Genomic DNA, 26507 nt, shown 5'->3' with positions numbered 1-26507 from the left:
TTAGGCTTAAAGCACTTTTTGGCTCATGACCTATCCAAAATTTGTGCATTTGACCCCTGACCTATCCAAAATTTGTGCATTTGACCCCTGACCTATTATTTGATCATATTTGGCCCATGACCTATCAAAATAGATAAAATTCAACCCACATTGAATGGAAAATTAACTTTGTTGGAAAATTAACAGCAATCACCAATACAAAAACGACACATGACACATAAATAAAATTAATTTTCAACTAGAGATGGCAATAGTAACTATTTTACATAGTAAAAAAATCCTAAAAACTTTTTCTATTGTTCCGATAGAGTGAAAATTAATTTTATTTATGTGTCATGTGTCATTTTTGTATTGGTTACTTCCATTAATTTTTCAACAGAGTTAATTTTTTATTCAATATGGGTTGAATTTTATCTAATTTGATAGGTTAGGGGCTAAATATGATCAAATAATAGGTCAGAGGCCAAATGCACAAATTTTGGATAGGTCAGGGGCTGAAAAGTACTTTAAGCCATGTATTTATGCTTTAGATATAATTGGGCGTAAATTTCAATCCAGTTTAATTTATAGTATATTCACATTATTAAAAAAAATGTTTAGGTAGAACTGAACCATGTTAAAAATCTCACTCCAGCCTGTCTAATTAAATATATATTTATAGTAAAAGAACACATAAAAATCCAATAAACTTAATTGAATTAATTAATTCAACAAAGTTCAATCAATATAAATTTAAATAATAATTAAACATTTAACAAAAAAAAAAAATTGAATCTATATAAGAAAAAGAACACTATATATATATATATAAAATAAGATTTTTAAGATAAATTTCAAATCTAATCAATTTCGCTCGGATCAGACCTGCTGGACCAATTTAATAAAGTTATATCCACACACCTTGTTGAACTCAAAGCTCCACAAACAAAAACAAATTGAAAAGACAACATAGCGTGTTGAAAATTAATTTTGGTTATTTGGTCAATGAAGTAATTATAGTCAAAAAAGAGTTATAGGTTTCATATATACTAATGTAAATATGTGTCTCAATTTGTTGCAATTCCAAATAATATTTGGCCTAATGTGACACTCAATAAATATAAAATTATACATGTGTTCAGACAGACATGTTGAATATTTCATGCATGTTCATATTTAAATCAAAAATCCATAATATCACACATTTAATTATGAATATGCCCAAGAAGAAAATGACAATTCTGGAAGTTAAGGAAAAAAACAATGATACTATATTATAATCTAAGTCTCAAACATAATAATTATTTTTCTTATTTAATTTCTTTTTTCATTTTAATATAATCCATTATTACTGTCTTATAATGTGATAGAGTAAGACCGGAACCAAACTTGAATCATTATTATTGGGTTCAAACTAAGAATCCATGTCACAAAGAGCTGAAGAAAAGAATTATCATGCTTAATTGGAAAGCTTTAGTAAGAAGGTATCTAATTGTACACGTGACCAATGGGAGCTCCGGATTCTAACACCACGCTCCTAATTTTTAGATCACGCCAGAAATTGCGAAGCCACATAAGGAGATTAAGGTCCGAAGCCAACCAACAATCTACACGTGGAAATGTGTTATACAGACCAATCAAGAACTAGCATATGTAAAGTACATCCCACTTAGGTATGTAATTATCTATACATAGCTCCAGTAACTATGCACCAGGTACATTCATTATTCATTTATTTACTAATTGCTTTCAAGTTGTTTTTTACTTCTAAGAACACATTTGACTTAAGCATTAGAAAGGGGACGCCGGAATTTCAGCATCTCCTAGCCTGTTTGTTGTGATTCAGGTCATCGAAAAGCAGCTCAAAGATCGTATTCAGTATCGAAGATATCATTTGGTGCAGTGAACATGGATCGATTGTCGTAATAATGATTCACATTTATATTTTCATAGTTTAGCCAGGTCTCTAGGCTGTTGATCTCCCAAGCACATCGACCGCATCTAATCACGACCTAGTGGATTCCAGTAATAATCCATTGGAACCGTTACACATCTATCCGACTCTAGATCAAAGGATATATGCTTGTTTGGGGTCGTTAGACCAAAAGCAAAGCCGTTTTATGGATGGTTTGGCGAAGCAGTTGATATACAATATTGAACTTGTTCAAGGGTCTATGAATATCCTTCGAGCGGAGCATGCAACTCAAATGGATGTTATGCGGAAAGAGCTAAAGGAAGCAAGAGAAGTTGGAAGGTATGGAGATCGGCACGACTCAATAGCTTGTTCTGCATGACATCATGGCGTTCGAACATGTCCAAAGAAAAGAGGATTTTCAGAGGAGTCTTAACCATAAATAATTTGTGGAAGATCCAAAGAGAAGCATGCCAATCCTCCATACTGAAGACGCTATCGCTCGACTTCAACTATCAACAAGATTCCTAAGCCTGAGGGTTCAAGATCCCCAAAACATTATTGAGGCGTTCATCATGATTCCACTGAATCCTTGATCTGTCGCTATGAAGCAAATAAGAGACCGGAAGTTTCTAGATCTCCAAATCAAAGAAACCAAAGGCAGAGGCCGAAGCTGAAAGAGGAGGAGAGTTCCCTTAAGGAGGAAGTCTATAACCTTATCAGGAAGGAGCTTAAACACTCTATGAAAGATGAATGGTTGGAGTTCATAATGCCAAAAACTATGGAGGTAGATACTCAACCCAGTGCTGAAATAATGTGTTAGTCTATGCTTAGATGATTCAAGTATCCATTCCTTAAGGATTACAATGGTATGACTGACTCCACTCTTCATGTCAAAAAATTTCTTAGGGCTCTTCAGACTACGATGACAACAGGCACCCTCATGTACATAATATTCTCAACAACTCTACAAGATTTGGTATCCTATTGGTATGATTAATTATTGTCTGGCTCCATCAGATCCTTCAAGCAAATGTCTAAGGAATTTGTCGATCACTTCATTACATCTATTCTAGAGAGAAAAACAATGTAGGATTTGAACTATTTAGTTCATAAGCCTAGTGAGTCATTAAAAGAATGGGTGGAAAGATTCTAGTGAACAACCATTCAAATTAAATATCTGGATATTGATGGAGCTATTGAGGCAATGACAAGTAATTGCAGCAAAAATCTTTTAAAAAAGTTGACAACAAGAAGACTGAAGACATTCTTTGATTTAATGAGAAGGGCTAGAGATTTTGTTAAGTGGGATGACCATAGGTTAAACCCATTGCTAAAGGAGAGATTGAGTTCGGTGCACTAGCCAAAGGAGTCCAAAAACGACAGGAGTAGGGATTGTTGGTCCCGTGTAACGTGACAATATTAGTTCCAAGGGGGGGTTAGGAACTATTTAAAAATTTTCACGTTAGGCTGACTGTTAATTTTTAACTTAGACTTCTCGAAGTCTTTTAGCACGGTGATACTGAGTAAGTTTTAGATACAAGCTTAGTCAATAGGTGACTAAGTCTGAATCTGTCATTGAGTCAGGAGATAACACTTAAGTCTATTCCTGAACTCAGCTTCTCACTTCACTCAACTCAGCTTATGTTCTTTTCAGCGTTTTAACTAGGCAGTATTATAGCAAGCAATCAGCTAAGGAGATAAGGGTTAGAAAGATATTACTTAGCAGACGTATCCTGGTTCGCCCTCTCCGCCTACGTCCAGTCCCCATAATTCTTTTCGAGCTTTTCAGAATCCTCTACTGAGCTCTTTAAAGGTAGAGCACAAACCTTTTACAATAGAAAGCTGAGTATACAAGAGTACCTTCCTCTATTCCTCTACTCACTCCTATTTCTACCGCTGAGTACTATGACCGAGTACTCAGCTTCTCCTTTTTATACTTCTAGAAATGATAAGTGTTTGTTTGTCCTAAACAACAATTGCTAAGACACCTTAGATGAATAAGATTACTCTAGACTTTTACACAAGTTTGGAATTGGTGTAAGATTTGCTTTGCTTTTCTCACAGAACTTCGAATATCAATTTGGTCAGCGTTTCGACTTGATTGAAGATCTGCATCGAATGAAGCGTTTGAGTGGCCTATTTATAGTGACACTTGAGGCACCGGTAATTTCGAATTTCGAAATAACCTTTGAAGGGAAACGGCTTCCTGTCGCTTTCACTCAGTACGTGTTCAACGTCCTTGGCTAATCACATTCTTGTATCTCCTGTCTTTGGCAGTGCTCAGCAGCTTATCGTCAGACTAGACAGAGTGTCTCCACATTTATGGCAAAGTCTTCCAAACAGCTTTCTCCATCTTCTGAACTTTACCCAAAGTAGAAATACTTTGTCTTCAAGTTTATTCAGGTCAGCCGCTGACCTGACTTCCTTGTCGCTCAACTCAGCTGCTTCGTCTTGAAGCTTTTGGTCGAAGGCTTCTCGATCCTTCTCATTGCTGGGCTTGCATTTTGTTCACCTTGATTTGCGTTTTGATCTGCTTGGGCCGTGAGGCTTTCATCCGTTGACTTGGGCTTGACTTTCTCTTGTGGGCCTTTGGGCCTTACGACTTAATGTCTTATAAATTAAATAACTCAACATTAAACAAACACATTAGTATGAATAAATCAAAGCATTTAAATTTAATGTGTTAGAATATTTTTATCATGGAGATTTAATTATTGTTAAATAATTTTGTCAAATCAAAATAATATAGAAAGGTGTTTCAACAGGGATGAGCATAAACGATCTAAAGAGCAAACAGATCGACATTATGCACCCTTAAATGCTCATCGGAAGGAGATTCTTTATTGGGTGGAGTCTAATAGATGACACATTCAATATCCCCCTAAGCTAAAAACATCAGACCGTAGACGTAACAACTTATTTTGTGAATTTTATAAAAGTGAGAGGCATGACACAGAAGATTGTAGACAGCTGGCTGCAGAATTGAACAAAATGTCTGAGGCAGGAAAGATGGACAAATCCTTTAAAAATGCCATCAAACCCAGAGAATCCAAAGACAAACATCATATGGAAAGGGCTTCTAGAGGTGTTATTAATGTAATAGGCGAGGGGTCGAAGGAGGATCGTTCGGTAATACATAGAGATCAAGAGAGAATATCTGATCTAAGACCTGAATTTTCTTTCGGCAGTTTTTCGCAACAGGCACATAATGATGCTTTAGTCATTGAAATATTGTTGGAATAGTACAAGGTACATAGATTTTTCATTGACACTAGAAGTTCAGTGAATATTATTACTCGCAAAGCCTATAAAGCCTTACGTCTCAACCTAGAGAAGTTCATTCCCACTTTGTCACCTTTAGTGGGGATATTGGGACATTCTGTACCCTTACTTGGTAGTACACAAATGTGGGTCTCCATTGGAGATGGTCATGTGAAGTGGCATACAACGACTAAATTTTTGGTAATTGACTTTGTTTTACCTTATAACATAATCATTGGGTGTCTAATTTTGTCTCACAAATGAGGGTCTCCATTGGAGATGGTCATGTGAAGTGGCATACAACGACTAAATTTTTGGTAATTGACTTTGTTTTACCTTATAACATAATCATTGGGTGTCTAATTTTGTCTGATTCCGTATGTGGTTTATCCATTCATCATTTGGCTTGGCAAATACCAATGAAAAGAGGTATGGTAATGGCTCAAGGCAATCAAGTGGTGACTCAGGAAACTTATATTGCATAATTGAATATGAAGCCCTTACAAGATGATGTAGAGAAAGAAAGAGAAAGAAAGAGAAAGAGTGAAACTTGTGGATGCTTTGGATATGGTATGGTTGGCAAAAGGGAAATTTTGCGGAAATCCCAGTGCAACCGAAGGCAGATATCGTAGCAACTTTGAAAACAAGTGCGAACTGATAGTCAAAATGCGAAGCTGATTTTTCACTCAATTTCGAACTATCTATTCTATGTCGTTGTTTAATATATATGATATGATTATTGTAGGAATTTGACAATGAATTTTACTTATTTCAATAGATGTTTGAATTGTATATATAGATTGTGTACGTAGGAATTGTAATAAAAATATATTTTACTTACAGTTAGAATGCGATTCGTAATCCATGTTACATGTTCGTAATTGGCTATATGCGAATCTCTTTTTGCTGAAACGGGCTTCACAATTCGTCATAATCTTCGCATTTGGCTATATGCGGATTCCTTTTGCTGAAAACGGCTTTGCAATTCATCGTAGTCTTCGCATTCGGCTAAATTGTGAAGCCTGGGTTTATTGGTTTATCACGAAGCAAAATCATAAATTGCCAAGTATTGCAGAACTATGTTATAGCCAAGATGAGAAGTTCTAAACCAATAAAATACATATATACATCCCAAATGAGTTCGAAAATCATCTTTATACCTATTAACACTAATTCTAACCAAACATAACACATTCAATCCATACAAAACCCTATAACCTATTCGAAATAAACAATACAAAAATAAAAGAGATGGAAGAAACTTACATTTGATTTAGTTTTATCCACTTGTTGCTTTTTTTTCAGATTTTACCATTTTCACTGTTCGTTTTATGATCCGCACTTCGCACTATTACTTTCGAAAAGGTAAAATAGGAATGAGAATTAGAGAGATTTGAACATAATAGAGGTGTTATGGATATTCCGGAAGTCTAATAGTCTAGTTTGAAGCAATGAGTTTAAATAGATGTGCCTAATCTATTCTTGTAAAAAAAAAAACCCAAAATATAGCATGCTAAAAATCATAATGATTTCCAACATAACCACGGTTCTGACCATTGGCAAAGCTTGAAATTAAAATATGCACCCAGAGACCAGAAACCGTTAGGCACAAAATAGCATGCTAACTTTAATTGAATAAAAGTAATAGGTCCTTGATATTTCAGTTTTGGTTCTTTTAAGTCTTTAACATTTTATTTGAACATATTAAGTTGCTTTTATGATGAAAAAAAGAACTTTGAATTCAAAATTTGTATTTTTCATTTCATTACTCCTAAAAAAACTAAAACCCTTAGTTGGACTGATCTACTGAATAAAAAATAATGAAAATTATTCATCCACTGAACTAATACATTGTTCATATGTGCCTGAACCCTCCGAAAACTTGAGCGTTGTTTAACTATGTCATTTGATCTTCACTATACTATCATCCATTCCTATTCTTCATTTTCCCTCTTCAGAATTGTAATGTTCAAGTTAGTCTTTTTATCACAGCCTATCCAAGAGTCACACAAGCAGTAACAACTTAAATTGTACTTCCCCTCTGCCATTGCTGGGAACTTGCCCATCACAAGTCTCGAGCCACCCCGCACCCTCTCAACTGCTTCTCGGACAGCTGCACTCGTCTCCTTAGCACTTGCCCCAGAACCCTCCATTGTCTCCTCAATTGCCGTAGAAGCAGCAGTTATTGCTGCAGCTTCATCCATGAAAGTTACCTTCTGTGAAAACCACACATTATTTGATACGGGATCCGCAAGTACAAACCAGAAAGTCTCTTCCTTATGAAATGGGAAACAAGGACAATGCGGAAGTGCACCGTCAACAAGACCATTAGCACGTTTGAGAGTTAGCCAAGCTTGAACTGTAACAATATCACCCTCTTGTATATCTTCTTCACCTTCAGTTTTACATTTAACTTCAATTGTTATAGAAGGCATCATTTCCAGTACCATTTCAATATCTTCTACTTCAGACGAGGAGAATTCAGCAACCTGCCCAAGCAGCTCACAGCGTTCTTGCAGAGTCATATCATAGAAATCCTGAAAAGCCCTCACTTTCTGCATTTATGAACATAGCATATCAACCAAATTGACTATTTATATGACCAGAAGGGGTGGAAGTTTGCAAAAACAATGATTTGCAACAATCCAAGTGAGTTACTTTAGAAATGACAACATAAATCCAAGCATAAGATTTTTTGTCTGTTAACAAAAAGTTTAGGTAAAAAGTAGATCTACCACTCCCAAGGTCAGGGCAAACCACAGATCTCGATGAGGATTTAAAATGAAATTTAAAATAATATTTATTTCTAATCACCTTCTGTGCTATCTTATTGACAACAGACTCGCTGAAATGTGGCAGCTGCAGAAAGGGTGCAATCCCTTCTGTAGATTCCCCTGTAACCTTCCTTGCACTCATAGGGACAGCCTGCATCACATTAATAAACACAAACATGTGAACAGAAGCATAATAAACTCTTTGCAAATATGTTTAACAAACAAGGAGCAAGTGGCGAGCATGAAAGCCCATAGAAAAATGGTATATAGAGGCACTAGTACTATAAAGGCCATGTACGGATCCAGGATTCGCTATCTCTTTTGATTTATGGGTGCTAAATTGATGTTTTTGGTGTTCTTACATAAAAACTTAAAACCCCGTATAAAATTTCTATAGAAGTTTTAGTGTTTTCTAGTGACCAGTGGCTGCTCAAGTAACCCCAACAAATGGGGGCTGTCAGGAATAGAATCCTGGACCACTTGGTCAAACCAGCTCTGATACCATGTCATAGAACCGATTCAACTAAAAGCTCAAGCTGATAGTTAAAGGTCAACTTCATATTAATATCTAACAATACATACAATACCACAGTATATGTATCAAAATTAGAGAAGCAAAGAAATAAGAGAATCAAGGAAGAATTTCATTAATGAAGATTCAAGAACATTACAGAGAAAAGAAGATGAAGAGCAGAGAAGGGAAGAGGAAGAGTTTGGAGAATCAAAAATTGATACGATTACAGAGAAGAGAATAAGCTTTATAGGCTTACTAATTACATAATTACAAAATAGACCCTAATTATATACAATATTTCTATTCTACCCAAGTCAACAATTAAATCCTAAAACTGAATTAATTTAATATCCCCCCTTAAGCTGGACTGTATATTGATTTCAGTCCTAGCTTGTTTACAAGATCTTCAAATTGAGGCCTTCCAAGAGGTTTTGTCATGAGGTCAGCAAGTTGAGTTGAAGTTGAAACATGTAGAAGGTGGATTACCTGAGCTTGTATCTTCTCCCTAATGAAGTGGCAATCAAGCTCTATGTGCTTGGTGCGTTCATGAAATGTTGGATTATTGGCGATGTAGACGGCTGAGAGGTTGTCGCAATATATGGTGGCTGCTTGCTGATGTTGGACCCCAAGATAATCAAGCATATAGAGAAACCATTGTAGTTCACATGTTGTGAGTGCTAATGCTCTATATTCTACTTCGCTAGAGCTTCTGGCCACAGTTGGCTGCTTTTTACTTTTCCAAGAGACAAGAGAATCTCCAAAAAATACAGCAAAAGCAGTAACTGATCTCCTAGTGTCGACACAACTTGCCCAATCAGAATCACTGAATGCCTTCAAGTGAATGCTGCCTTTACTGGGGTAGAAGAGACCTTGAGCAGGTGTTTTCTTGAGGTATCTCAAGATCCTATGTGCTTCTTGCAAGTGGATGTCTGTAGGACAGTCAAGGAATTGACTCAGAGAACTAACACAAAAGGATATGTCTGGTCGTGTGTTAGCTAAATATATTAGCTTGCCAATTAACCTCCTGTATTGTTGTTTATCTTCCAAGGGAGTTCCATTTTTCTTGGACAATTTGAGAGTAGAATCCATTGGTGTATCTGCTGGCTTGCATGCTAGGAATCCTGTTTCAGAAAGTAAATCCAACACATATTTGCGTTGACAGATGTATAATCCCTCCCTATTCCTAGCAATTTCTAAGCCTAAGAAAAATTTAAGATTGCCTAGGTCTTTAATCTTAAATTTGTTGTCCAAAACAGTCTTAATATAATCTATCTCTTTAGTATCATTACCTGTCATAATGATGTCATCAACATAAACAAGTAACAACGTAATTTTATTCTGCTGCCTTTTTATGTATAATGAATGATCAAAAGGACACTTTTGATATTGATGAGCTAATAAAGTATCAGACAGTTTGGATGCCCATTGTCTACTGGCTTGTTTCAAGCCATAAAGGGACTTAGTAAGTTTACAAACTAAATTTGGTCCAGTTTTCTCAATGCCTAAAGGCAACTGCATATAGACTTCTTCTTTTAAGTCCCCATGCAAGAATGCATTATTGACATCTAATTGAAACAACCCCCAATTGTACATACTAGCTAATGCTAAAATTAATCTGACAGTGGTCATTTTCACAACAGGGGAGAAAGTATCTAAGTAATCAATGCCCTCAGTTTGTGTGTATCCTTTCGCAACTAAACGGGCCTTATACCTCTCTATAGTCCCATCTGCCTTATATTTAATTTTAAACAACCATTTACATCCTACAGTTGGTTTTCCAGGTGGCAACTCAGTCAATTGCCAAGTATTAGTTTGCTGTAAAGCTTTCAATTCAGCATCCATGGCATCTCGCCAACACTGATGTTGAATTGCTTCAGCGTAAGTCTTAGGTTCAGTGGTCACAACAATATTCATTGCAAAAGCTCTATGAGAATTAGACAAATGACTATAAGAAAGAACAGAAGATAATGGATATCTAACCTTAGACTGCTTGGTAATTAGCTTAGACTGGACATTATTACAATGAAACTCTTTAAGATATTCAGGTGCTTTCCTAACTCTATCAGACTTTCTAGTTCCTTGAATAGGACAAACATCATCAACAACTTGCTGCTCAACATTATCCACAATATCACTAGGCACAACATTATGAGGCATATCAACAACAAAATCATCATCACTGGTAGCATGCAAACCAAGTGTTTGAGTATCATTAGAGTTATTTAGAGTAGAAGCAGGACTGTTAACATGCCTTGATATGTTAGGATAAAACAATTGTGCTTGAAAATCAATATTGGGAACAATGGCAGATTGAGAATTTTGCCTCTTATCAAGATATGGAAAAGAGGTTTCATAAAATGAAACTTCCCTAGAAATAACATACTTTTTATCAACCAAATCATATAATCTATATCCTTTTGTATTCAAAGGGAAACCTAAGAATATACAAGGATGAGCTTTGGCATCAAATTTAGTAAATTTAGGACTAAGAATGGTCATGAAACTAAGACACCCAAAGACTCTTAAGTCATTATATGTAGGTTGCTGCTGATATAATGCAAAATATGGTGAAATATTGTCTAATAGAGGTGTTGGAGTAATATTAATAAGATGAACTGCATGCACAACACAATCAGACCAGAAATGTAAAGGAATGCCAGCTTGTAATCTTAAACTTCGTGCAACATTTAAAATGTGTTGATGTTTTCTCTCAACTATACTGTTTTGCTGTGGGGTATAAGGGCAACTAGTTTGATGAACTATGCCCTTTTCTTGATAAAAATCATGCAAATGGAGTTCATAAGCATTATCAGACCTCAAAGTTTTAATACAACAGCTAAAATGATTAAAAACATAATTGCAAAAGCTTTTAATTGCATTAGAAGCTTCTGATTTATTCTTAAGCATGTACACCCAAGTATATCTAGTGTAGTCATCCACTATAGTGAGAAAATATTTATAACCAGCAATTGAAACAGTTTTAATAGGTCCCCAGACATCAACATGTATAAGATCAAAACAACTTTCTGTTACAGTTTCACTAATAGGAAAGGGTAACCTCTTTTGCTTAGCAAGGGGACAAATTGTACAAGCTAGAGTATCACACGCTTCAAAATTATCTAAGTATGTTGACAAGAATTTCAACCTAGAATGTGCAAGATGTCCTAACCTATAATGCCATAAAGGGAAATTGCTAAGTTTATTATCACTCTTTACAGTATTTAAAGAACTATGCAGAGAATCAACTTTATGCTTCTGAGTGAAGACATATAAGCCATCTGCCATATCAGCTATACCAATCTTCTTCAATGTCATAATGTCCTGAAAATGACAATTATCATGGGTAAACGATACCACACAACTCTTGTCCTGTAACAATTTACTGACAGAGATAAGGTTGAAATGAAACTCAGGTATGAACAGAACATGATGCAAACAGATTTGATCATTCAATTGAACTGATCCTATTTTATGAACTAACACAGAATTACCATTAGGCAAAGACACTTTAATACCAGAGACATGTTTAACATTAAACAATAAACCAATATCAGTTGCAACATGATCTGTTGCTCCCGAATCAACAATCCATATCATGGCATCATGTTTGGCAATATTAACATAAGAATTGTAAGGGAATTTAGGAATACCTGTGTAGTTTGCATTACCAAAATCTGTCTGTAAAGTTGGCCCATCAGTTTTTTTATTTCTCTGTACCATCGGAGCTGCTGAAAAAGCATTAACACTAGGCTGTGGCAGCATGTGAGCAGTAGTTGTGGCATGAGAATTTGCAGACTTGGCTTGCATCTGTCCAGTCTCAAAAAGATGCAACATATTCATAAGAGTTCCTAACTTCTCAGAAGGAATGGAAACAATGTCCTGCAATCCTGCTTCAGAATCATCCTCTTCAGCAACAGTATTTGCCACAAACTTCTTTTTTCCTTTAAAATTCGGTGGAAAGCCATGCTTCTTATAGCACTGGTCCACAGTGTGCCAATCCTTACCACAGTAGCTACACTTTTTAATAGCCCCCTTCTTAAAACCAGAGTTATTTCCTTGTGCAAAATTAACACTATTCAAAGACTGATTTCCTGCATTTGCATTTGTAACGCCTAGAGAACCTAGCAGACTCAAATCAATACCTTCATAAACTTGTCTTTCATGTTGAATGACCAGATTGAAGGTTTTCTCTATACTAGGCAATGGTTCCATCATAAGCACTTGAGTTTTAATCATACTAAAATTGCTATTCAATCCCCTAAGAAATTTGATAACATGATCTTGCCCCTGCTGAGTTCTCACATTCTTGATAGCAGTACATGTTGCAGCACCAGTTGGAACACAATCACAATTCAAGATAGGTCTAAAATTGACTAAATCCTCCCATATAACTTGCAATTTGGTGAAATAATCAGTAACAGATAGATCCCCTTGACTTAAAGATGCAAGTTCATCATGCAATTCAGCAATACGCAAATAATCAGATTGCGAAAAACGATTTTGTAAGTTTTGCCAAACCTGATAAGCATTCTCAAACCATGTGATGCTTTGTGAAATTGACGTAGATACAGATTGATTCAACCAAGATAAGACGAGTTGGTTGCATCGATTCCATGCCAATCTATTTGCTTCTTCAACATCATCTTGCTTCAGAGATCCATCCACAAACTTCATCTTGTTCTTGGCCATTAAAGATCGTTTGAAAGCTCGTGCCCAGGAATGGTAATCCTTGTTACCAGTTAACTTGAGTGAAACCAAAGACTGATTAGTATTTTCACTGGGATGTATATAGTAGACGCTGGTAGGATTCGACGATTGATCAAGAATTGTGGTATTATTTGTGTTATTGTTAGCCATCTTGAAATTAATCGAATAAGATGAACCAGGAAAAGAGATTTTGACCTAAATCGTAGATCAAAAGAAATGAACAATAGAAAGATCTAACAGGAAGATCTTATAAAAAAATCAACAAATAGATCAGAAAAAGTGATCTAATATTACGATCTAACAAGAAGATCAAGAATAAGAAATATGAAAAATGAATCTCAAGATCCAATGAAATCCAAGCGGAAGCTATTGCTCTGATACCATATCAAAATTAGAGAAGCAAAGAAATAAGAGAATCAAGGAAGAATTTCATTAATGAAGATTCAAGAACATTACAGAGAAAAGAAGATGAAGAGCAGAGAAGGGAAGATGAAGAGTTTGGAGAATCAAAAATTGATACGATTACAGAGAAGAGAATAAACTTTATAGGCTTACTAATTACATAATTACAAAATAGACCCTAATTATATACAATATTTCTATTCTACCCAAGTCAACAATTAAATCCTAAAACTGAATTAATTTAATAATATGAACCAATACATGTGACATCATTTGATTGTAATTATAACTGAAAACTCCCAACACTAAATCAGCACCTGAATTATGCATTGAGTGAGCTCAACAACATCAATCGCAGTTCCAAGGCCTTGTGCAGTGAGTGGTATGACTGCAATCTGTAAACAGAGTAAACTACTTTTAGTGCTACGGAGAAATAAATGCTCAAAGAGCAATATATAGATGTGTCACGACTTACCTTCATTAATTCTTCAAGAAGACAAGGTGCAAGTTCTAGCACATGTCTGAAATCACCTAGCAAAGCCGGTGACAGGGCTACTGATTCACGAGTTAATTGAGCTTGAATTAACAACTCTGTCTGAAGAAAAAAAGAATGGCAGAGAATTAAGTCTATGAAATACATCTATGATTATGACAATATGTTCTGGTTGTTCAAGAAAAGCACTAATTGGTTAAATAACTACCTTAACAGCAGCAGGATTCTGCTTCCAAAAGTTAGCCTGTTCTTGCTCAATATTCTTAAGGTCTAGACTCAACTCACTTCTAACTGACATAAACAGCTTCCGAAGAGGTTCATCATCAGTCCTACGAACTGGAATTTCCATATATTCAGCAGCCTTAGTGAAGACCTCCATAACCTTTCTGATATTGCATACAGAAAAGAAAGTTGAACCAACGTCATGTTGAGATGCAAGTGTGAGTTAGTTGGTGTTAAAAAGTCCCACATTGGAAGATTGTGAGATTGGTGAATGATATATAATTGGGAAGGATCCATTAACCCACTACCTTAGAGTTTTGAGTTAAGTATGGTGTCAAGCCCATTACTATATCCATTCACAAGGCTCAAAGTTTCTACCCAATCGTAAAAAGGCTCCCCAGATTCCCCAACACATCAGACCAAAAAGAAGAAAAATCACTTGACAATATATACAGAATAAAACAAATACCTTGGAACTAAAGAAGGTTTCATTAAGTCATGGTATGCTAAAAGAGTTTGATGCGTGACAAAATTTTCTGTATACTTTGATGATCTTAAAAGATAAACGATGGCGGCAACAAGCAAAGGCATGAGAATGAAATCAAGGACTATCAAGGGTAGAGGTATTCCACTAGACGACTCATCAATATCACTACACAGACAAGAGATTGAAATTTCCATAGGAAAATGCTCACCCGCTTAAAAATAGATTTGCAATGCTTCCGAGAATGGGAGCAGTCAGAGCACCTACAATTGATTCTCTTACTCTTTGGGGAAGCAGCAAACCATAACTTAATTATTGTGTAGGGTACTAGAGGCAGTGCCACTATTGTCAGAATGAAAATTGGGAACAAGGAACCATCTGCCATGGCTACTTCTTACCTGCATAACGGTTGAAAAAACTTGCACTGATGAAAACAATTCAATTCATCAGAAGGATCAAATTAGAAAACAAAATTGGATTAGATTAGAGGAAGAGGAAAAGATAAAAGCTGGAAAAAGATGAGTAACGAGTAAGGCATGTTCTTTATCACTTAATTTTAGTAACAATCACTTCAGTTCAATTCAATTCAGTATTCAGTAAGTTATCGTTATTTATTATATTATCATTATTTATATATAATTTATTATAATAATAATAATTATTATTTATAGTTTATCATTATCTATAAATTAGATAAAAGTCAAGAAATGATAGTTTATTAAAATATATATTGTTTAATAAAAAAATTAAAACTAAAGTATGCATCCATATTTAAAAATTAGGAATTGCATCCATATTATGAATTATTTTTCAAATTTACCGAATTTATCAATGTTAGGGATAAAATTGCACCATTTTAGACGTTAGAGGTAAAATTACTCCTGACCCAAAACGTTATTTTTGCACTTTAACCCTTAATTAAAATAAAAAGTTAAAGAGTTTGTATTTAATTTCATAGGCTTTAAATTATATGTAAATTTGTGTTTGTATGTAATTTGTATTTTTAATTTAAATTAGACTTATTTTTATTTAATTTCATAGGCTTTTATCGAGCCAAGATTTTATCAACCCGGGCTTTTATTTGATATTCAATTTAGTTTTATCTTTAATAATATATTTATTTATTATTGATATTATTAAATTTATTAGAACCATTATTATTATTATTATTATAAGTTCATTAATGTCCAATATTATCATGAAAATTATTTTAAAGTCTAATATCATCGTTATTGTTAAGTTCGGTTAAGTTCAGTAACATTCAGTTAAATTCAGTTCAGTTCAATTAAATTCAGTTCAGTATTCAGTAGCATTCAGTTCAGTTCAGTTTAATTCAGTTCAATTCAGTTCAGTTCAGTTCAGTTTTTTTCAGCGATAAAGAACAGAGCCTAATCCCTTGCCTTGAACTGTAAAAGAGAAGCGACAATGAGAAGTTTACGTTGGTTGTATGGGTATTTAAGAAAAGAAAAATTAGGAATCCTAATTGAAATAGAATTAAGTTGGAATGGGTTATGACAAATACGACCAATAGTAATTTTACACATGTGAATACAAATAATAATTATAAAAGTCAATAATAAAGTTAACTTGCTATTAAGACAAATAATGATTACAGTAGATGCAGAGGCCAAGTTGAATCTTTGTGCCATGCCCTTAGGGACTGCCCTAAGAGTAAGGAGGTTTGACAGAAAGTTCTTCCGCACCACATTCTCCCCTCCTTCTTTGCCTACCCTGAGAATGACTGGTTCTCCAATGAGGTTAAAAGTAGGTTAATGGCTAGCATGGAGCATGGAGACATTTTATTTGCTATTATCTGCCACCACCTTTGGAAGTGGAGAAACGAGGAGATCTTTGGTGAGAAGACTGTTTTTATTCAGAACTTACACGAGTTCTTCTCTAAAAAGCTCATTACCATTACGAGGAGCTTCAAAGGGGACCCCCTTGCCAATTCTACCCAGAATAAAGAGGTTCAACTCGTTGGGTGGTGTAGGCCGAAGGATGGGGTGGTTAAGTTGAACACGGATGGCTCCTGTCTCAACAATGGAAAGATCGCGGCTGGAGGCGTGCTCAGGGACGCGGGAGGTGCTTGGTTGTCTGGATTCCCCATAACCTGGGTTTGGGCTCATCCTTTTCAGCGGAACTTTGGGGTATTCTTTCTGGAATCAAGCTTGCCAGAAAGCTGGGTATTAAAAGGCTTGCTGTGGAGTCTGATAATATGGAGGCTATTAGTATGATCTCTAATAATCATACTTTTTGTCTTAGTAGCCAGAACCTTATCAAAGCAATAAGAAGTCTTGGCTCCTCCTTTGAGTCCTTAGAGTTCAGCCACATCTACAGAGAACAAAATCGAATTGCGGATCGCTTGGTGGCGGCTGGGCACGAGGGGATGTTAGGTGTTTCCACCCTTTCTGATCCTCCTATCTATCTTTCTTCTCTTCTTTTAGAGGACATAGTTGGGGTTAGCTTTCCTAGGTTGATCCCAGGTTAGCTTTTGTCTCGGTGTTGGTTTGTTTTCTTTCCTGTTTCTACCAAAAAAAAAGACAAATAATGATCTATCCATTCAAGGGAAAGAAGGAGAGGTGATATGAGTATGTATTCAGTTTGTAAAGCCGATAAGCGGCATTCCCTATCACGGACCTTAGTCTATGGATTCGAAAACCTGGATTCGATGGAGGTAACATTTAATTAAAAACATTTTAAAACAAATTGTTTAATCTTGTATTTGTATGTTAATAATATAATGTGCTACAATAATTTATAATATCAATTAAATCATATTTCAGATTTAAATTATTTCATTCTTCTTAAATCCTCATTTAATCTATAAGTCAAATGTTATATAACATTTGACTTCCTAAAACAAATAATTATATGACCATCAATACTCCCAAAATTTGGTCATTAACATAGCCACCAAAATTCAAGTAGGAAATATGTAAGAAAATACAATTACAACTTTGAACACTATGTCAATGGTAAAAATTAGTTATCATAAAGGTTTTATATCGAATTAAATATATCTTAAGATACAGATAGCTAGCAGTCATATGAAACAAAACAAACTTTTAACTACACACATTTAAAGTTCTCTTCTAGTTAGCGTATCCTTTTTAATTTGTGCTCCTGCTTTCTCCTCTCTAATTTTTCTTCAATTAAAATGCAAATCACAGCAGGAGGTTCAAGGGAGAAAAGGCTCGGGGTCAACGATTCAACAATTAGAGAAGCTACCTCATAACTGGAAGAGGGCACGTCAAGTTTCAACCTAGCCCTGTCACACTTACCCGTAATAGTAGACCCAGTCTCAGTAGCATAACCATGAGAAGAAAAATTCCCCAAGGAACCCGATAGCACCGCAGAAGGAGTGGGCGCATCCCCTGATGCCTCATTCTCCCTTAGAGGAACGCCCCCAGGTCATCGGCAGCTTTAGTAGGAGCACTTGCAGCAGATTCTCTCACACTCTTTGCTAACATGTGAGCACAAATATTTGAGTTAGACATGAGAAAGACATGCAACGTAAAATAAAAGAATTAAAAAAAGCTCGAAATTTCACCTCTGAGAAGATCATCATACCCATCCGTGCCAGTAGTATAAAATACTCCATTTTGGCCTCTCAAAACACATGACATGTCAATTCTCAGCATCTAGATCATATCCATATAATCTTATGTAAGATTAAATTCTATGATTTGATCCACAAACTTTTTCTCAGCTTCAGTCAGCGTCCTCTCCTTCCTTCTCTAGGAACCAGATTCCAATCAACGCAAAAATGGAAAACAACCATAATAAGGGATATCTGTGTCATCTTTTATCATTTCATCTTAAAACCCTTAAATTTTTTTTTTCTTGGTTAGAAAGATGGCCCGACCCCTATTCATTTCCTAGATAATGAGGTTGTCCATGACCCTCAATCTAGGCCTCTAGAGACGATAAAATACGGTCCATTTAGTTCAATACCTAGGTCATGGGCAATCTTGGCAAAAGGAAGCAGCTCCACCCAGGAGTTAGATGAAATTTGGGAACGATAAGAGCGAATTCTCCCAAAATATCCTCAACACTGCTCATTAGAGGAAATCGCAGCCTCATCTCCACATGTTGGATATAAATATCTAAGAAACCTCGATGCCCGATGCCTACCCGATAAGTCGGTGGGAGCATGCACATCCATCCTTCATAGGTCAGGATAATCTTTAAGAAATGACTAAATCTTCGCTGCAGTCATTGTAGAAGGCTGCTCTTCAGCTCGCATATAAACTTATCCACCGTTTTCTTTTCGGCGGACTTCTCAGTCCATTGACTTAGTTTTAACATTTTAATATGTTTTTTCTTAATTGTGTTAGTAACACTAAATATATCTTAGATACAATTTATATTTAAAACATATATAACAACAGTTAAATAAAATCAGAATTAGACTAATATTTATAAAATTTCAATTGCATATTGTATTTTTTTTGAAAAGAAATTTCATATATTGTTTGAAAATATTAAGGTGAAATTTATAATATTAAGGTAACATACAATTTGGATTAAATTTTACCATTCTCTCTTAAATCATTATTGCTTTCGCATTTCAACGGTATAGATGAGGCCTGAGCACGGGCTCCATTATAATCGGACGGTTATAATTCCCGCCATCATCCAAAACAAAATAACTGAAACTGAAGATCAAATTCCCAGTAGATAACATAACACTCACATGGATAACAGAAGCTAGTTTCAGCTCTCCTCATCATAATTCCGCAGCCCAAAACGGCCACGAAATGGCCGCTCTCACTCTTGGTATCGCCACCTGCGCCACCGTAACTTTCCGTCTAAGAACAGTACCGAGAACTAGTAGTAGCACCAGAATCTCCTGCGTTGGATGGGTACATATCCTAACAGTTATGCTATTTTATACTTTCTTTTCGGTTTTCTTCTTTTTGTGCTGATTTTTAGATTTTCTTATGCGAAGGAAGGATCCAGAAGGCATACTTGGTCCGCCGCAGTCAGGACACATCGCCAGACGCGAGTTCCAACGCCGGTTGGAGCATGACTCCGACGCTCGCGATGCCTTTGAGAAACAGGTCCGAGAAGAAAAAGAGCGTCGCCAAACTCTTCGCATGGTACAGACTATAACCTTTCATCCATAGCCTTCTTGAATTCTGATTTTGATGAGTTTGATATTGTTATAATTTTTTTCTCCTATTGGATTAGTCTCGGGTTATACCAGATACTCCGGGTGAGCTGATAGAATACTTTCTCGACACTGAAGCTCAGGATATTGAGTTTGAAATTGCAAGGCTGAGACCTCGGTTAGTGTCTTCAACTTCCAATGTAGTGCAGTGCATGTGTTTGATAGTTTGCTTCTTCCAAGTTAAATTGCATATTTGAAGTCAATTGAATTACTTCTATTGATTTCCACTCATTTTGACTTCATTTTATGCTGTGTGTTGTTAGGCATACAATACTAACATCATCACCAATTCGGACTAGATATGTAGTATTTAATGGTTACAAGTGCTTCTCCGTTAGTGTTATTCATATCTTTGCTTGTGACTTATACGACTTAATTTGCAGGTTAAATGAGGAATTTTTCGCCCAGCTAAAATTTGAACTTGGGCAGCTTCGTTTTGCTGTTGCAAAAACAGAGGTCTACTATACATTTACATATGAGTATTGAGTCCTTTTTGCATAACCAAAGTAAGCCACTATATTGGTTTTTGTAGGCTATGGAGGATAGAGTAATTGAGCTGGAAACATTACAGAAAGCTCTTCAAGAAGGATCAGGTTATTCATCTCCTTAAGTGTTTCCCTGATGATTTCTTGACTTTTTTTTTTTTTCTCAAAAATTGATGAATCTTGGTTCCATGTCCCATTACAGAAGCCTATGATAAAATGCAAACTGATCTTCTAAAGGCAAAGAATAGCTTAACCAAAATCTTGTCATCAAAGGATGTAAAAGCAACGGTATGCATTGCCCTTTTCATTGGTCCGACCTCTTACTTATAATACATTGTCTCTTACATTGACATTCTTAATTGTGTGTGCCCTTGTCTTACCATGCCAGTTGTTGGAGATGGTTGAGCAGAATGAACTAAACAGATCCTTCTTGACCCTTCTTGATGAAAATATAGCAAGTGCCAATCAAAGTAATCAGGTAACTTTTCTTGGATGATTTTTTCTTTCAGTAACAGGTGCCGCTTTCTTGGTCACGTTGTGCCTGTGGCAGAGAGAACATACCCATTGATACCATAAAGCACATAGAGCTAACCATACTTACAAATTTAACTGAAAAATCTACTGGAGAGAAAACAAGATATGGAATTTAGTACAAATTGTTATGACAATAAATAGAACGTGTCTTTGGTGGAGTACATGCATTGGAGAGAACTTTTTATAATCTCAGCTTTCTGAAGATGCCATAATCTATTATTACTTGTAACTTACAAGCTTAACTTGAATTTGAAGTTTTTCATGTCTACACTACTGAATGCGGAATCAAGTCGCTGCATTTTGTGCTTTGCATTGGATGCATGTTATTGTGGGAGGACCAAATTTTCTTTCTAATTTACCTATGATCACATAAAAGGGCGGCCCGGTGTACTACGCGTCCCCGCTGAGCGAGGATCCGGGGAGGGGTCCCACCACAAGGGTGTACTGGGGGCAAGCCTTCCCCTGCCAATTTATTTGGCAAGAGGCCGCTCCTAAGACTCGAACCCGTGACCTCTTGGTCACACGACAACAACGTTTACCGTTGCGCCAAGGCTCGATTACCTATGATCACATGAAGTGCATTATAAATTCCTGGATCAAATAGATTGCTCATCATCAAACTAACGAGCATTGAACAAAATGGAAAAATTGAAAAGAAGGATAGAAACATGAAGAAGATGCCACTAGATAATGTATGTATGGAGCTTTTTTCTTTAATTGATGAAGAGCTCCTTTAAGAGTTTCCCTGTGTGGCTAGAGAAAACAACTGGGCAGAAGAAAACTGAATTCTTGCACATATCAGTGTTTTATTAACTTCCGACGTCACATTCTGTATAGACACTGTTCCCCAATTAGATTCCTAGTTGAGTTTAACTTTAAATGAGGAAAATGCATTCACTTTTTTTATTAGTTTATCAATGATCTCAAAGCTGCCTCAAATTAATTGAATGCCTGGACTTTTCACTTCAAGTTTGGTATGTTTCCTGCAGAAAGAAGCTTCAGCATTCATGGAAAAGCTTCGTACAGCTGTACTCAAGTACATGACTGTTTAGCACTCAGACGGTAAATATCGGTTCCCTGTTGAGTTTAATGCATTCTTTATGGACATGATTGAGGATAGTTGTGCTTCTAGTTTTCAGTTTTGGATAAAATTCCCAAATGTTTAAAGGGAGCAGATGGACTATAGTATGGACTCTTGCTTTAATGAAATAGTTTGAAGTTATAAACATGCTTACACATTGTAGCTCACCCTGTATGAGAAATACACTGCAATCGGAATTCTTACTGTGGATGGAGTATAGATCTACAACATCAAGCTTATGATGTGCTGCACATTGAAATCAGGCATTTTTAAATGAACAATGGATTTGTAACAGGGATGTTTAAAAATGAGAGCGAACTTGAAAAACATTAAAAATTTCATTTCCACACTTTACATTAATCTTTTTTATGGCCGTTGGTGCCTTTTTACATGGACTCTGCCTGTCAGAAACACTAAAATTTTGTGATTCTATGGATAGAAATAGAACAATTTGTGGGACATTTCATTTGCAAGATGAACTGTGTGTGTCAACTACTGCTGCTTGCATATCTAAAGGCATCCGAATGATAATAAAGGATAATGATTCCGTGCATGTGTTTGCCCATAAATTCCTAAACCGTTGAGTTAAGATGTACCTCTTGATCTAACCTTCAAAAATCATGTCCATCTATGTTTCCGCACATTGATTCATCTCTTACAGATGAAAAAAGAGAAAGATTAGTGTGTCCCCCTACCAAGCTGCAACAATAATAGACAATGAAGACACTGCTAAAGTTATTCTAAACATTGCTATATGAACATTAAAGAGAACTCAATTTACATATATTACTTGGGATTACAACTTTTGATAGTTTAGATATTGCAACTTCCCTTGATAGTTAATGTGTTCATATCATCTACATTGCAAACATGGAAAATGTGGTGTTTTCTATGTAATGTTGTCATGGCTTTCGTTGAGTGACTTTTGAACGAATATAAAACAAGGATATTAGTTTTTATGGTTTAATTTTGAAGTACTGGACAAAAGCTTGCTACATTATATCTGCTTATTTGATCTAACAACCATCAAAACAGTTATTCTAGCCAAACACACACGCAGAAGAAAAAAAAAGCCTCCTATTCTTCTTGGACTGGATCGGCGAATCGAAGTGTTAAATGTTGAACTTGCCAAAGATTTTACCTAAGATTCATAACTTGATCATATTAGAACATCATAATATGATGCTTTATCAGACTAATGACTAGATTTTTCATCTTATATTTTGCTTGGTTGCCTAAAGCTGAATTTTGTTTATTATATTATTTTTCCAAATTTGTTTCATGTTGAACTTCAGCCTGTTGTGTGCAATTTTTTAGATGGTAAATATTGTATTGATTAGGAGGTCTAAAGTTCTCAAAGGAAAAGGAAAAGAAAAAGCAAAAAGAAGTACTTTAATTCTTTGTCGGAAATAGAGAAAAAGAGCACAACAGTAAAAGAGAAGATATCATATGAAAGGGGCAAAGAATAATGGGAACCTAGAAAAGAAGATGTGGACATGTGACAACTTTTTTTTATTTAATTCTTGTAGAAGATAGACATCAACCTTTTGAAATCTCTATAAATAACTCTTATGCATTAATTAGTTACTTGCATCAAAGTCATTCCATTTGGACCATTTCTATGCTCCAAAGCCATGTCAAGGTTTGTCTTGTTACTCCTAGTTCTCTCTTTTTCCCTCTACATGGCAACATCTGCCTCCAGCCCCACAGACTTCATCAAGGTCTCGTGCAAGACCACTCGCTATCCTGCTTTATGCATCGAATGCCTCGCAGGATACGCTAGTGAAATTCGGAAAAACGACCACCATCTTGCTCTAACTGCCTTGTCTGTGAGTCTATCCAGGGCTACATCTGCTGCAGCTTTTGTTAGTAAGCTGAGGGAAGTAAGAGGGATAAAGCCTAGAGAGTTCCTAGCAGTTAAAGACTGCATAGAAAACATGGGTGATACTGTGGATCGACTTAGTCAGTCGATCAAGGAGCTTGGTCGTATGAGGCGAAATGTTGGTCAAGACTTTGTGAGGCATATGAGTAATGTGCAGACCTGGGTTAGTGCTGCCTTAACCGATGAAAATACTTGTCTTGATGGCTTTGCTGGCCGTCGAATGGATGGAAATGTCAAGGCTGTTATCAAGCATAGGGTTACAGATGTTGCTCGAGTCACTAGCAATGCACTTGCATTGGTTAATCACTATGCATCTAAATCTAGACACCACACAGATGAGTTTGATCAAAAGCCATAGATTGTCTGATCAGTGATTATTATGAAAACAGTTATGTGAATAAGTTTGTTGAAGCCTGGTTGGTTTTTTAATTCAAGAATCTAAGCTTGCTTGCATAAAACATGTGTAATATGTGATACAGTAAGTAGTAAACTTGAAGGTCTTGTTTGTCTTGCATAATGGCCAAGTGTGTGTGTTTCTCGTAAAATATTACTTGCTATATACGAGCTTGACAGATTTCTGTTGGTGGTGTATAGAGTTTCTTTTGATTAGGTTTCCAATGATACTAGTTTCTTTTGATTAGGTTTCCAATGAAACTAGGAGAAACTGATAGATATTATGTAACTCTCGAGTCCAGTCTATATTATGTAAATATTATCAGTTTTGCTTCAAATCTCATCCCAGGCTTAAAACACATCTATATATATTGGAAATTTCTTCATAGCGTTTAAACTAAAATGTTTCTGACCTTCTACTATATTTATGACACTCAAACAATTAAAAGAAGTATATCAACTTATTAGTGGATGATTAGTATTAAGAATAAAAATTTACATCTGACACTAGTTAATTTGTATGATGATGTATTACTGGAGAAGTATAAAATAGCATTTCTCTCTCTATTCTAGGGATAATTTTTCCATCCAGTCCTGGAGGACCCTTTCCTAACTTTAGTATTGAGCATATTGGAAAAAAAAAACGTTTTGAATATAAAATTTGATTAACATAACATTACCTATTTCACTTGTATTTATAATTTTTAATAGTTTGGAAATATATATATATATGGAAGAGTTCTCAATGGTCAGTCTCCATCCATGGGTATTGTAGAGCAGTTGGTCAACAAGTTACCCTTTCTCTTTTCTCTTTCTTTCTTTGTTTCCGTTGGTTTTTTTTTTCTTTTATCTCTTCTAGAATTCTTACTCAGTCTCTACCAACAAGAATCCATGATTTAGCTTGGAAACTAACATAAAAACAGGACAAAATCCATGCCATATTATCATCTATCTCTTTTTTCTCCATTAACGGTAAATCAATCCTCCTCCTCTTCCGACCTCTGCTTCATTTCCTCTTCTTTTTCCAGTTTGGAATTCTCCCGCCGCCACCCACCGTCGCCGATTAGCACAATCATATCGGCAAACAGGGAAGAAAGCTGAGACAGAATATAACTCTTCAAGCTTTTGCTTATTATCAAGCAAAAACTGATTACTCTTCTTGTTCTTTTCATGTCCGGTTTTCTGTCATTAATTTTGATGAAGCTGGTCACAATTGTTATTTAATATAGTTTTAGAAGGTTTTATTAGACGTTTGATTTTAATCACAAATGTTGAACGGTTGCCACGGTTTGATTGTTCAAAAATATATTTATTTCTCCGTTAAATTCGACTGATTCTTGAAAAGTATTGATTTTTTCAATTTATGTTGTTGCAGATGAAGAAGCGAAACAAATGGTGTTTTGAAGAAAAAGATTGAAACTTTTTAGGGAAAGAAAGATTCCAGAAGAATGGGATTGAATTAGTGGACATTTTAGAGAGAAATTAGAGAGAGAAGGGTGAACGAGGATGAACAACGATGAATAGGGAGTAAGTAGGAGAGAGTGAAATAGATGACCAAAGTGACAGAGGAGAAAGAAAGTAAAAAGCATGTTTGAGTATTTGATTAAGGATTCATTAATTTTTTTTTTTTTTTTTGGTAAGTCATTAATTATTATTATAAGTACTAGTATTTCTAATTTTTTTTTTATTTTTAGTTTATGTGGTGGGTCGGTTGGGTTTTTGTTTGATATATGGAAAATCATTCTCTTGTTTAACAACTCTAATTATAAATACGGTTTTGATATATGCAGCATTAAGCATTAAATACATCAAAATAGAATATTCTTTTGTATTTTCAAGATGTTTATTTATTATGCATTGAACTTTTAAATACACCAAAATTCATTTAATGCAATCATAAATTCTTTTATGTTTTCTATATTTGTATTAATTTTTTATTTTTTAAAAAGATGTCTGCATTTATTATTTCAACAGGTTATTTGTAACTGTGTTATTAACAGAATAAAAGTTACAAATAACCTGTCGAAATAACACAGTTACAAATAATCTGTCGAAATGATAATGTTTAAGTCTGACAGATAAAAGTTACACACAAAAAACTGTATATAACCCGTCAAAATACAATTAACTGTATGCAGATACAAACATTATCATTTTGACAGGTTATTTATAACTGTGTTATTTCGACAGGTTATTTGTAACTTTTAT

General features: G+C 35.4%; 3 protein-coding genes across 5 annotated transcripts; 2 read left to right on the top strand and 1 right to left on the bottom strand.

Annotated features, from left to right (window-relative positions):
* Positions 1–7089: 7089 nt before the first annotated feature.
* On the bottom strand, positions 7090–15136 carry LOC136219074 (dnaJ protein ERDJ2A-like). The gene is made up of 7 exons (XM_066006304.1): positions 15015–15136; positions 14737–14919; positions 14254–14431; positions 14028–14147; positions 13870–13947; positions 7970–8080; positions 7090–7710 (listed from the first exon to the last, which is right to left on the bottom strand). The coding sequence occupies exons 1-7, from the start codon at positions 15134–15136 to the stop codon at positions 7090–7092; spliced, it is 1413 nt and encodes a 470-aa protein (XP_065862376.1).
* Positions 15137–19419: 4283 nt separating this feature from the next.
* LOC136210584 (uncharacterized) lies at positions 19420–25995 on the top strand. 3 transcript variants are annotated; one of them, XM_066001917.1, is made up of 9 exons: positions 19420–19616; positions 19707–19853; positions 19945–20042; positions 20308–20380; positions 20457–20517; positions 20612–20697; positions 20798–20887; positions 21933–22005; positions 25675–25995. In XM_066001917.1, the coding sequence occupies exons 1-8, from the start codon at positions 19512–19514 to the stop codon at positions 21993–21995; spliced, it is 723 nt and encodes a 240-aa protein (XP_065857989.1). In that variant the 5' UTR covers positions 19420–19511; the 3' UTR covers positions 21996–22005; positions 25675–25995. The 3 variants fall into 3 exon arrangements, with proteins under 3 accessions (XP_065857989.1, XP_065857992.1, XP_065857991.1); XM_066001920.1 differs by lacking the exon at positions 25675–25995 and adding an exon at positions 23365–23383; XM_066001919.1 differs by lacking the exon at positions 25675–25995 and adding an exon at positions 22188–22378.
* Positions 23522–24480, top strand: LOC136210585 (21 kDa protein-like). Its single transcript, XM_066001921.1, has one exon. It carries the CDS (start codon positions 23659–23661, stop codon positions 24262–24264), a length of 606 nt encoding a protein of 201 aa, XP_065857993.1. The 5' UTR covers positions 23522–23658; the 3' UTR covers positions 24265–24480.
* Positions 25996–26507: the final 512 nt, after the last annotated feature.

The sequence above is a fragment of the Euphorbia lathyris genome, chromosome 1 (genome assembly GCF_963576675.1).
Source record: "Euphorbia lathyris chromosome 1, ddEupLath1.1, whole genome shotgun sequence".
Lineage (NCBI taxonomy): Eukaryota > Viridiplantae > Streptophyta > Magnoliopsida > Malpighiales > Euphorbiaceae > Euphorbia > Euphorbia lathyris.
Note: the sequence above shows the minus strand (reverse complement) of the source record. Positions and strands in the feature narration are given on the sequence as shown.

Bases quoted from the DNA above. Each gene is read 5' to 3' on its own strand.
- LOC136219074 (XM_066006304.1), bottom strand. From the start codon at position 15,136: ATGGCAGATGGTTCCTTGTTCCCAATTTTCATTCTGACAATAGTGGCA. The intron at 14,432-14,736 runs GTATTTGTTTTA...ATGCAATATCAG, and splicing joins AAACCTTCTTTAGTTCCAAG to AAAGGTTATGGAGGTCTTCA. The intron at 14,148-14,253 runs GTAGTTATTTAA...TTTTTTCTTCAG, and splicing joins AGAATCCTGCTGCTGTTAAG to ACAGAGTTGTTAATTCAAGC.
- LOC136210584 (XM_066001917.1), top strand. From the start codon at position 19,512: ATGGCCGCTCTCACTCTTGGTATCGCCACCTGCGCCACCGTAACTTTC. The intron at 20,381-20,456 runs GTCTACTATACA...TGGTTTTTGTAG, and splicing joins TTGCTGTTGCAAAAACAGAG to GCTATGGAGGATAGAGTAAT. The intron at 20,888-21,932 runs GTAACTTTTCTT...TGTTTCCTGCAG, and splicing joins GTGCCAATCAAAGTAATCAG to AAAGAAGCTTCAGCATTCAT.
- LOC136210585 (XM_066001921.1), top strand. From the start codon at position 23,659: ATGTCAAGGTTTGTCTTGTTACTCCTAGTTCTCTCTTTTTCCCTCTAC.